Source organism: Dermacentor variabilis, chromosome 1 (genome assembly GCF_050947875.1).
Source record: "Dermacentor variabilis isolate Ectoservices chromosome 1, ASM5094787v1, whole genome shotgun sequence".
NCBI lineage: Eukaryota > Metazoa > Arthropoda > Arachnida > Ixodida > Ixodidae > Dermacentor > Dermacentor variabilis.
In genome coordinates, this window is record NC_134568.1 from 45805071 (window position 1) to 45817117 (window position 12047).

At 45.9% G+C, this 12047-nt stretch overlaps 1 protein-coding gene across 3 annotated transcripts in view; it reads right to left on the minus strand.

The window, feature by feature from the left end:
• The window catches only part of Cad99C (cadherin 99C), a 269869-nt gene that overhangs the window by 5695 nt on the left and 252127 nt on the right, over positions 1-12047 (minus strand). For 2 of the 3 annotated variants that reach the window (XM_075687059.1, XM_075687058.1), the window contains 11 exons: positions 10958-11089; positions 10575-10702; positions 8924-9039; positions 8469-8597; positions 7212-7375; positions 5749-5973; positions 5202-5293; positions 5016-5111; positions 4870-4944; positions 3539-3796; positions 2603-2699 (listed from right to left, as the gene is read on the minus strand). In XM_075687059.1, coding sequence (XP_075543174.1) covers positions 2603-2699; positions 3539-3796; positions 4870-4944; positions 5016-5111; positions 5202-5293; positions 5749-5973; positions 7212-7375; positions 8469-8597; positions 8924-9039; positions 10575-10702; positions 10958-11089 — 1512 coding nt within the window. The remainder of the gene's footprint in view (positions 1-2602; positions 2700-3538; positions 3797-4869; positions 4945-5015; positions 5112-5201; positions 5294-5748; positions 5974-7211; positions 7376-8468; positions 8598-8923; positions 9040-10574; positions 10703-10957; positions 11090-12047) is intronic. The other variant, XM_075687060.1, reaches the window with a different exon arrangement.

Sequence of the window (12047 nt, forward strand, 5' to 3'; positions counted from 1 at the left end):
AGAATATGATAAAGCGCGCTCGGAACCACCTCAACCGTGCAAAAGATGACAAAGGAAGGCACATCGTAGAAACAAGTAACTGGTAGTGCATCACTGCCGTTCCAGATGCTGCACCGAGCGTGCCCGTGTACACACATCGCTTGCCTTGCACTGAGTAGAAGAGACCAGAGGAAATGATGTGTTTGCAAAAGGTGAGAAGGGCAATGAACCATGTCCTTCATATGCTTTATGGGAAGAGAAGCTTTGACGTAGGCTACCTCCGGTACCTCTCGAAGCCACTGGAAGTGGGTCGTAGAGGAGAATTGCAGATTGTGCGCACGAGAGTGAATATCAGTTCCTCTCAAATAGCGTGGTAGTCGGACCTAGTAGTGACTAGCTTTCAGAAGCGCCAAGCAACATGTAATCACGGATACAGAGAACATGTATCAAGCTCGCAGGACAGGGACACTAGATGATCCATCGTCGGGCACAGTATGACTCCAGTGCTTAATATATGTTTTCGCTCGCAAATTCAAGCATACAGTGAGAATGTATCCCGTGTCTTATAGGGTGTCGGCGTCTTTGGCGAGTCCTAAGTCTAAAAAGGTGGGAAGTAGAGCTCCTCATAGCACCTCAATCTGCAAGGTGAAAAATTCCGCCACGCCTTTAGCACGTACCAAGAAAGTGCTCTTTACGTTATTTATCACTGGTAATGCTTGAGAGTATAAACGGTACACTCGACTGGTTCCTACTGTGCTCCGACTCGGTTTGCAACGATGCGTAGCCTCCTTAAGATTGGAGCCAGAGAAAAAGCCTGCCCGAGACGAACGTTCAGCCGCTCCCGTAGCAATCAGTGGAGCCGCTTTACCGGAACTGCATCGGATCTTGGTGGCGTGCTTCTAGGAGCGCCACCAACGTAGGAGCGCCTCCGAGCACTTTGAGCGGAAGCGTGGCGCTCGAAATGAACCAGGTGAATGTGTTCTAAGCATTCCATTTCGACCAGCCGAATGTAAACCTCATAGCCAGAGCACTCTAGAGATACGCTTCCAGATTTGTTTTCTTTTGAAAGCCTTGTTACTTGAGCTTATCTGAGTAATTACTGCTACACTCTAAGAAAAGTTTACACCCTTTGGAGTGCCTCTTCTGCCACACAACAATAATCGTCATCTGCCTTGATGCGTTTCCTTTCTTGAAAACGCCGCGCCCAGTACTCTCCTGTCGGGAATTCTATCATGCTAATAACGCGCATGCCGTTCGTTGCTGGAAAGTGCCGGGCTCGCAGCGGTAAAGAAAGGAAACGCATCAAGGCAGATGACGATTATTGTTGTGTGGCATAAGGGACACCCCAAAGGGTGTAAGCTTTTCTTAGAGTGTACGTATCATGCATTTTGTGACATCTTTATGTGCAGTCGTGGAGTTGTAGGATTCCTCCGGAAAAAAATCGCTTTGCTTTTTTTATATATACTTCATTTTGACTAAGCTTTTTTCTACAATATTCTGTAAATTATCTCTCAAAACATCTGCGTGAGAAAGGTGGGGAGATGGATTGCTTAATGCATAATTCGAATGTGGAAAATATACGTGTCTTAGAGGGTGTCCCAGCTGTCATACACCAAGATTTAAAAATATGCAAATGCCACGTAGCTGGACAGAACCAATGTAATCTTGTTTGCCGTCGCTTGAAGACACTTACATTATTTTTTTGCATTCCGCCTAATTACATTACTAGCTTTATTATTTAATCAACTTCTCAAATATTATAATTAGATGAAAAGTGTGGTCAGAAACTTGTAGAGCAGCATGAAAAACTCCCCATACAGCTTTCTCTTGCTCAATACGTGCTACACAAAAGCAGTTTTCCGAGCGTTAAAGAAGCCCGCAAATACAAGCAAAATTGCCGCGCGACTGGCCGCTCGAGCCACTTTCAGTGTATTCGCGGGATTCTTTCACGCTCGGAAAAACACTTTTATGTTGCACGTATTGAGCAACAGCAAAGCTGTATCGGGAGTTTTTCACGTTGCTCTACAATTTTCTTATTCACACATTTAAGCTAATTATGAAATTTGAGAAGTTGATTGATTAACGATATAATTGATTATCTAACTAATTAAATAATTAGTTAATTAATTAAGACTATAAATTGTGCAATTAGGTAGAATTCAAGAAGTAATCTGAGTATCTACAAGTGACGGCAAACAACATTACCTTGGTTCTGTCCAGCTACGTCGCATTGCCTATTTTTAAATCTTGGTGCATGATAGTTAAATTAAAAATTAAATTATGGGGTTTTACGTGCCAAAACCACTTTCTGATTATGAGGCACGCCATAGTGGAGGACTACGGAAATTTCAACCACCTGGGGTTCTTTAACGTGCACTCAAATCTAAGTACACGGGTGTTTTCGCATTTCGCCCCCATCCAAATGCGGCCGCCGTGGCCGGTATTCGATCCCGTGACCTCGTGCTCAGCAGCCCAACACTATAGCCACTAAGCAACCACGGCGGGTGTGCATGATAGTTGGGACACCCTGTACACCCAATTATTTGTGGACTGTAACTATATATGAGACGAAAGTAAAGCTGTATCGCTAGATTAGAGCACTGAAAACCGTTCGGCAACTCGCCTGTGTTTCATATTCCTTCAAACTTGAATCGGCGTAGACTGGTTCGTATCTGGGAGCCACGCACATCCGCTTGATCCTTTCCTTGTTGGCCACGTACCTGAAGTCGAGAGACTCGTTATTCGGCTGCAGTAGTGTTTACCGGCTGTATAGTACAATTTCAAACATCTTTTTTTTACATCCCATGGCAACTAATTATGAAAGTTACCTCAATAAAAACTAAAATTTTAGTTATCAGATGACAGAAACAGTGGGAAAGCTTAACTTTAACCGGAAATTTTAGCCTAGCTGCGAGGCAAGCGTCTGTCTATGCATCTTTAGAATACAGGCTACGTTTTCGGAGTGGACATCAGCAGCGCTGGACGATGTGCGGGAAGCTAATCGGGACAGCACGTTGCTTCATTGTTTTTGTCACTCTTTTTTGCTACGACTTTAAACATTACATAAAAAAGCGCATTGTAACATCTGATCACAGCCGTCAAGCACAATCAGAGATGAAGGTTAGCGAGCTGTAAGCGCCACAGCAACGTAGTGTCTAAATACACGAGCGTCCCTCCGTTTGACCATATCTTGTCACCGAATAAATGAAATGCTCAATTTCCGGAAGTTCACTACGCAACCAGGAATGGAAGGGCGGGTCTGAACGGATCTCATTGAATCACGCAGTGCGCCTGTTTATTGCGCAGCCAGACCACGAGAAATCTTTATTCTGTCTTTCCGTTTCATAGTGCAGTTTACTATGCAACGCTTGACACTCTCACGAACTAAACGAAAAAGGCGCCGGCGATACAAGGGGCCTTCCTCGAGCAGGAACCTTGAATGGCTGGCTTTCACGATTGAATGACTGCCGCGGCCTGCCTCGCTCGCTGAGCCGATTGTGCGTTGCAGTGTACACGCTGAGCGCTACTAGCTGTGCGTCGTTTTGTGCATCCGACCAACCGTGAGGTGGCCCACCTCGACCACATGCAGCAGTGGTAGACGATGCCGACAAAGCCCAGCACGGCGATGATGCAGGCCAGCACGATGAGCGCCGCGCCCAGGTCGCTCGAGTCTCCGCCGGCGATCTTGACGGGCCGCACCAGGTTGGGCGGCGCCGTGGGCGGCGCGTAAGGCGTCCGCAGCTGCTGCGCCGTGATGCCCAGGCTGCGCGACAGGTGGTCCAGAAACGAAGACTGCGCGCTGCCGCTGCTCACCAGCCTGCGTGAGCGGAGACAGCAGGATGCTGAAACCACTGTCGATGGCGCGGCTATCTTTTCTAGCGCTGATACTACTGTGTCGTCCTGACTGAAGACTGCGATTCCATGCGGCTCACGAGGAAGCTTTAGCTCGGGCCCTCCCTAATCAAATTCATACGAGACGCATAAATGCGATAAAGCGAATACTTGGACGATCTGGTAACGCATCGCAGCAAGTCGGCGCACAAGGACCGCCCTTTCGTTTTACAGCGAAGCTGTAGACCTCTACCATCCAAAGAAATTTTCGTGTCGTTGGCGTGGTAAGCAAAAAACTCCCCATAAGGGGGCCGATTTCGGAGATAGTGCAATGCCGGGCCGACCCACGGCGGAGGTGCAGTTCGCCATTATGGGGCCCACATTACACAGCTTCGCTCGTCATCCTTCTTCACAAAGTGCAAGGGCACTGAGGTTTTTTTTTCGCCCTTGTGTGTCCTTGTGCGCTGGCTGGCTGGGGTATAAATGTGTTCAAAAGGCGACCAATGGCACGATACCAGTTAAATTGCATTCTTTAAAATAAAAAGTTGGTTGACTAAGTTGAACGTTTCAAAGTAACACTGCGGTCATGCAATAAGCCGTGAAAGACAGCTCCAGATTAATTTCGACCACCTGGAGTCCTTTAGCTTACATCCATAGGTCGCTGTACGAGAGTTTTTGCATTCTGCTCCCATCAAATTGCGGTCGCCACGGCCGGCAATTGAACTCGCGACCACGTGCTAAGAAATAATGCTTTATTCAATAAATCACTGCTCTATTCAATAATCACTGCGATGTTCGTAAAAGTCAGATTATAACGAGCATAATTTTATTTAGACCATCTAACGCACCACATACCTGAACAAAGTTGACGAACATCGCACGAATTAAATCGTCACCTTTAACGTTGACCAACTCCGCAGCAAAAGCAGGTTTTCTAGCAAAAAAAGAGTTTCTTACTGAACCTAGCTACATTTTTTTTTTTCGAATATGTTCAAACTGTCTGCTGGCTTGTCTTGGACCATCATAACGTACGCTCGGTCAGCGGGAATCTGTACTTACATTTGAACTCGAGGATCGTTTGTAGTCAAAATTCTTAAGCTTTCCGGTTCGACCAGGTACATCCAGATATCGCTCCTGCGTCAACAGCCGCGTGTTACGTCATTGTACAAGGAATCTAGAGCGAATGCACGAATATGCTCACTTACCCAGAGAAATCTGTTACTATTGTGTTGTTCCGAAGCACCTTAAGAGCAACCACCTTCTCGACGCTTGCAATGAGACGAGTCTGCTGCTGGATTATGCTGGATTGCAAAAAAAAATAGAAACATAGGAGAATTTGTACTACGGCAAAGATGAGCCAGTTTTTGGCTGTTCGCAAGGCGTAGTCTCACCTCATTATGTGGTCCTTCAGTTGCAGCACCTTGTCCGGTAAGACATCGCCAATCGCTAAGACAAGGCGGTTCTCGTAGCGGATGAGGTTCACCTAATATCACGGAGCACGAATCAGACAAGCAAATATTCCTCACGGTTTCATTAATTACTTAAATTACTGAGACGGTTTATAACATGCCAATTTATTGCAATTACGCGTGCTTCTTATTTAAAATAACTTATGTTTAATCGTTACTGAGTGGCTTCTCAAATAATAGTTGTGATCACGAAGTTAAATACCGATGTACCTTTTTTTCTTATTTCAGTTTACAGGAAGGGAATAAAGGGCTATAGATGCAAAGGATCCCAATTGGTGCAAGGCTGTCTCTAAGTTCAGGGCCCTCAGAAAATCAAGGGTCAGTGCACAAGAAAGTGGACTCATAAGCGCACTTTTTTTCTCCTTCTCTTTGATGCTATTTTTGTAAGAATAGTAATGAATGTTCTAGAATAACTGATCACTTTAGCCCAAGTGAAGCCTAGCTAAAATTACAATTCCGAGGCTCTCACATAGACGTAGGTGGATTCTGTGAGTGCTCTGGCAGTCAGGTCGGGGCTGTCCCTGGCAGTGACCTTGAGCTTGAGGGGTAGCTCCACGTTTTGTAGATCATCAAATGTTTTCACGTTGCTCAAGTAACCTGTTTGGGGGTCGATGCTGAATTTGCCATCGGGGTCACTGTCTGGAGACAGGTCGTACGCGATCTTGCCATTCGAACCAGAGTCAAGGTCTTCAGCCTGCGATACGAGCAAAAGTAAAGAAACCCTATAGCATCACTCCTCCAGGCGCGTGTCCATACGCCGCGACATACGGCTATGCAACGTAAACAAGCAATTCACGCGTGAACATTCATTCGGGAGAATGAGGCCGTGAGCATGCAATCGCCCGCGGTACTCGTGTGACAGTGGTACCTGCGGTGTTTGGTCTCAAGAAGCCATAACGCAAGTTGCATCTTGTTGGATGGTTGACGCAGCATAGCATGTAGCATCGCCCACGCGACCAAGCGCTGAGGAAAATGCGAACGTTTGAACTCAACAAATCCAGGGACTGTTGCGTTCGATATGGATGCAAAAATTACATTATGTACCGCAGCACGATGGACGTTATGGAAGATGTCGTGTGCAACCTTCGGCTTTTGTCACACCTATCGCGCTGCAGAACATACCAAGTCAATACCAACTAGCCCAATTTTTCTGTTATGGTAAAATTTACGTCACTGTCAAACTCAAACGTTCAGTGTAAATACGGAGAACAATAGCTAAAGATCACGTTCCATAAACTGATTAAACATATCCTTTAACAACGTTGTTTCCTCAACAATGATACCGACTCTCTTTTGGAGTTCTATAAGCACGAATTTAATTCTAAACACATATTTCCTCCTTCCTTCGATGGTGCACCAGTATCATACACTCACATCCTTTCATGGTAGCAGCCGCCGAGAAAAGTGGGCGCGAACATCTACATTATTTACCAGAATATTTGAAGCACAGTTTTATGCTGCAGTCACCTTAGCCGCATCAACTTCCCGATTCTACAGCGAGATAAATTGCGAAAAGTGCTATGAATAAAAAATAGTTGTTTGTACTGCAAAAAAAAAAAAGACAACGAAAAGGAAAAGGTGCGTTGTAATGAACTCTAGGCGACAGGATTGAAACCTAAGGTACTTAAATAAAACTAATTGTAAACCGAACGCAGCGTTGCGACCAACTATTCCGAGCACAGCCAAACTGCCTGTAATAGAAGACATAGCTTGCTGATTGTGCTCCGATGGATACGTATAGTGAGGAGGAAACATAAACCTCGCAATGGTAACATGCACTCTGGCTGCACCGTAGATCAGAGTCACCCCCATAACTATTTCTCGACCTGTGGTCCCAGCTCCAGGGAACGTAAGATTGTCCCTTCCTTCAGCTGCGTTGGAGCCCACTTTCCAGCCCCTTTAACGTTACGGGGGCGTGGTGACGTCACTGACCATGACTTGGATGAAGCGCGTGCCGGCGGGGGCGTCGGACGAGAGCGCCGCCAGGTAGCGGTTCTGCGTCAGCTGGCTGTACATAGGCGGCACCACGAACCGGGGCCGGTTGTCGTTCTGGTCGATGAGGTGCACCGCCACTTGAGTAGTCAGCCGCGATGAACCTACGGCACGCGCCGCGCAGTCAGGCAACAAGCACAAAGAAGCAACACGGGGTAACTGCAGTGCTCCTCAAGTGCGCACACAGAAACGACTCTCGTTTTAGCTTAAAGACACGAATACGCTATTAGCCTTAGTTCTTCAGGTAACTCGTATATTTGTTCGGTAGAATGCATTGATAAACCTACGCATGGTCTTAGCTTTCACCATCGGCATATACGCACCACTGGGGACAACGCAGATGATGTTACATTCCGAGTGATAAATGTTTACCGTCTGTGTGGGGATAACTCGAACACAAACACGTTCTTCCTTTTAGAGCGAAGCTGGGTACGATTCAGATACCGAGATTTCTTCGTCTCCGTCAACGGAACAATCGGCAGAAAACCGTTCCACGAATTGAAGCAAAAGATGCCTATCTCCATTGGAATTATGCATTTAAGACACACCCCAGTATTCGTTTCAATAAAGAAAAGCACAAAATTAGTGTCCAAAGCACACGATAGACGATAAGACGCGTTCCAACAATAAGCACGTAGCGTTCGCCGCGTGCGTTTCCCGGTAAAGATTACGGTTGCATAAACTGCAGTTGCCGGGCAGCGGCAACTGTAGCATACGAAGGAGGGAGTGATGTCACTCCACTTCCTTATGTATATGAAGAACCTGTCTAGCAGCTGATTTCATTTGTGTTGTGGTAGCACCAAGGGAAGGCCACGCATGGTTAGGACTCCTGAAGAGCAGCGCGAACACGATGACGGGAACAGCAACATCAATATGCACAACGGCGTCGTGATCAGGCTAGGCAGGACGCAGCGGTTCCTTCCCAACATAAGCCACACACCTCAGTGCTTACCACACCGATCACAAAGCAGTTATCGATACGGTTTCAAAGAAACAAAGTTTTGGTACAGTGCATTTAATTGTCATGCTGTCAATCATTTCATGTAATGCATTGCTCAATCGTTCAAGGCTACGTCAGATTGGTCCATCGCATAAGTTATACTACAGCTTCGCTGGCCAACTACCTTCACAGAGAGGACTGGAGCCCCATTTTTTCCATTTTATAACTACGCAAAACATAGGACAGTTTCCACTCACCAAACACTCCCCCGATGGTATTTAGATGGACAGTCAATAGGTATTTATTTTGCTCTTCGTAATCAAGATTTTGGTTTTGAACACGCACTTCACAGTCACGTTGTTCGTTGTCAAGTATGTAGAAATGTCCTGGAAATACAAAGTAAAATGTTAGCATAGTCACTGACTCGCACGTGTAAAAAGGGACTACATACTCGGTATCTTCGTGGCGTTTAGAAAGCGCAAGTGCGCGCAAGGACCTCATCAAGGAACGGAACAATAATAGATTGTGTCACGTCTCTCAAACACATTTAAATGTACGCCTATAATAGAGGGCTGTAAGTCAGGGTACAACGGAAAAATATCTAACGCTTTCCTTAATAACGCAATTTTTGTGGCTTTACTGCTGTTATTTACAATGTACAAATTATTAATTAATAAATGGACTGAGAGATTTGTGTGCACTGAGGTCTTACCTTTCTCGTTTCCTGTGACGATCTGGCATTGAACAGGAAAATTTCCTCGCGGCTTGTTGATTATCGGCAAAGATTTGACCAAGGTGTTCGCCAACGCGTTCTCTGGTACTTCGACTCTGAGAGAATAAAACCATATGGGCTGGTTAGTTCATTTTCGGTTATTCTATCACGAACCGGTGCGTCATGCACAGCCTCTCATGACGTAATGCTTTCGCCTAGTCACTGCTGGACGCCCGTGGTCCTTACAGCTTTGGTTTACATACATCAGTTGTAATAACTTGAAATAGGCATCTGTCTCTACACAAAACGTTTGTCCAGACAACCATCACATTGTGAGGTCAGCGTCGTGAACTCACTTTCATCAAGATAGTACAAGTCCTCGGTATGCCCCACACATTTTAGAGCACAGCTCTTAGGCGCCCGCTCCTGCTTTGATCGTCGGCGTCCTCGGAGTAACCGAGTGAATGAGCACGGCGAAGGATGAAAGAGCGAACGCGGAGTGCCGCGGGGGATGATAGACGGCGATAGTGAAGAAAGCGCGAGGAAGGAAGCGGAGGAGGAGAGTGCAGCGGAACCATGAGGCGGAAAGCGGAGGAGAAGGGTATGGGGAAAGCGTGGGGAGAAAAGCGTAGTGCCGCGCAAGACGGGCTCTGCGGCGACGACCGCAACGAGATGGCGCCAGAGTAGCGCGCCGTCGTCTGTTCGCCGATGACGCCATTGGTAAGGCACACGGCGAGCGCGTCCACCGATACCATATATGGAAACAAAGCGCTGCATGAGCGCAGGCAGGTAACTTCGCTCCGTTTGCAATGTGCCGCGTGAGAAATATTTTCCGCGCCAGCCAATGTGTCGCGAAAGGAAATCACGTATAGAGCTGTGCTCAAATTTCGCAATAGGGAGTATCGTAATCGCCCGTGATTTTTTTTCTAAAGTGTGATGTGTTCCCTTCGTTGATATTTTAGAGCGAACAGTCTGACTGACAAGGCGGAAACATGTTTGACAGATTAATGTGTTTTCTTGGCGCAAGGGCCAGTTTTGGCCAAAGAGCATCAAACAGACGGAAACATCAAAAGTGAAGCCCACAGCTTCTGTGCAGTACATTAAGCGCAGTGATAAGGGGTCAAAGATGATACCACATGCAATAGTTCGTCATGAAGGAAAGGCGACATTTCAATTTTTTTAAGGATACACGTAAATAGGTCGATGTTTTTCACACGTCCAGATAATGCACATTGACTATTTTAGGTGAGCGACTATTATTTGTAAGCGACGGGAATCATACTTTTCTTCCTGCAAACTGTCTTGGGTGCAGACGTATTGACCTTAGTGGCGCACGCTGCATTTAGCCTGAAATTACCGATCGCGCATCAGTTGCGCAGCCGCTGCCGAAAGCCTTTGCATCGCTATACCGTACCTGTCGATAACCTTTCCTCAGAGTTTCGAGACGAGCGAATGACGACGCGACAAGCTGAGTAGTTGGCAGATGTTTCCCAAATTCTGTGATAGTTGCACCACCGGCATTTCCCAGCGCAAGATACACGGAACAATGCATTATTTTCATTCACCTGTCAGCCTTTGTGGTAAATCAAGCTGCGCAAATCCTGCAAGCGCTACACCGATGTCGTATAGGCTCGAAAGGCTGTGCACTCACGTGTAGAATCCGTCGGCGAAACCAAGGCCAGAGTCGGGCGGCACTGTGGCAATGTGCTCCACGTAGACTGTGACGACCGCGGTAGCTGCTAGCGAGGGATCTCCGAGGTCGTTAGCTTGAACTTCGATCTGAAATAGTCAGTAGTTTCTTTTTTAAGAAAATAAGGCACGTGGATTGGAACTCTCGCCGGCTATAGGTAATTTCATTATGCAAAAAAGAGATTTTGCATAAAAGAGGTTTTGCATAAACGAGGTTTTTTGCATAAAAAAAGAGGTTTTTCTTTTTTTTTTGCATAATGAATCCTTAACAACTAGCTCAACTTTCTGTCGTTCTAGAGGTAATTTATTTTAAAATGCAGGTGCTTTTGGTGCAGTGAGGCTTACCCTGTACTCAGAGTCGGGCTCCTTCCTGAGGTCGTCCTTGACTGTTATTACGCCGCTGGTGCTGTCTATGAGGAAGTAGAATGGTGCCCGACCTTGGCCGCTGATTTCATAACGCACTACGTTTCCAGGTGCCTGTTAGAGAAGGGGCCGTATCATTATGCAATAGTTCTAAACATTGGCTCATAGACAGAATGCTGGGCTCATACTTTATGCGCAAGGAATTTCTATCAGGTTTACAAGAAATGTAAAGGGTGTGCGATCGAGGTTTCAGTTTTTTTCAAGTACCCTATATCTAATATTTATGAAGATTTCGTATACATTTTTCAAGACGCAATCTAAACAATGGCACTACCCGTACAGTTAACAGTTATCCGATCGAATTTTGGCGTTATGTCCGCAGGGCTGGTATATTTATAAGTATGCAAGAAACGGAGATACCGTTGGTGCAGGTTTTCTTAAAAATAAGAAAACTTCCCGAGTACGTTTATATTGTTGACGCAAACATACGCCCAGTGCGGGTATGTGAGACGGGTCACTCATCATACTCAGTCTGCTTATGAATATTTTCAATAATATCACCATAATTACCAAAGCAGCCTCTCCTATAGTTTAGTTTTGTTGTACGCACTAAGTACAGTACAATAAACACGCAAAACTGTCAGTCAAATTATGCCGCATAAATCTAAGCATCGTACGAAGTCTCAGGTGGATTGTTTGTTATATAGGCAATTATGCTGTGCTCAGTTGAATCGCTCTGTAAGTACACAATTGGAGGAGATTGCAGCGCCACACTGGTTACTGCAACAACGCTCTCCCTAAATGCAATGGAAGACTAGCTGTTGTCGTGAAACAGGCTTCCTTTGTAAAAAATGAAAATAACAAAGAAACACTATGATGACCACCCCCCGCATAAGTTGCAAATCAACAATAATATTGCTTGCGTTTATATTGATCTCCAATGTAAGCCCACGTCACCCGATCTCACGGTTATGGCGGTCAGTCCGAGTTGTGCACGAACTACGCATACTGGAATATCAAGTGCGCAATGATTTTAGTAATACTTGAATACGTTCTCCCTCACTGTATGCTT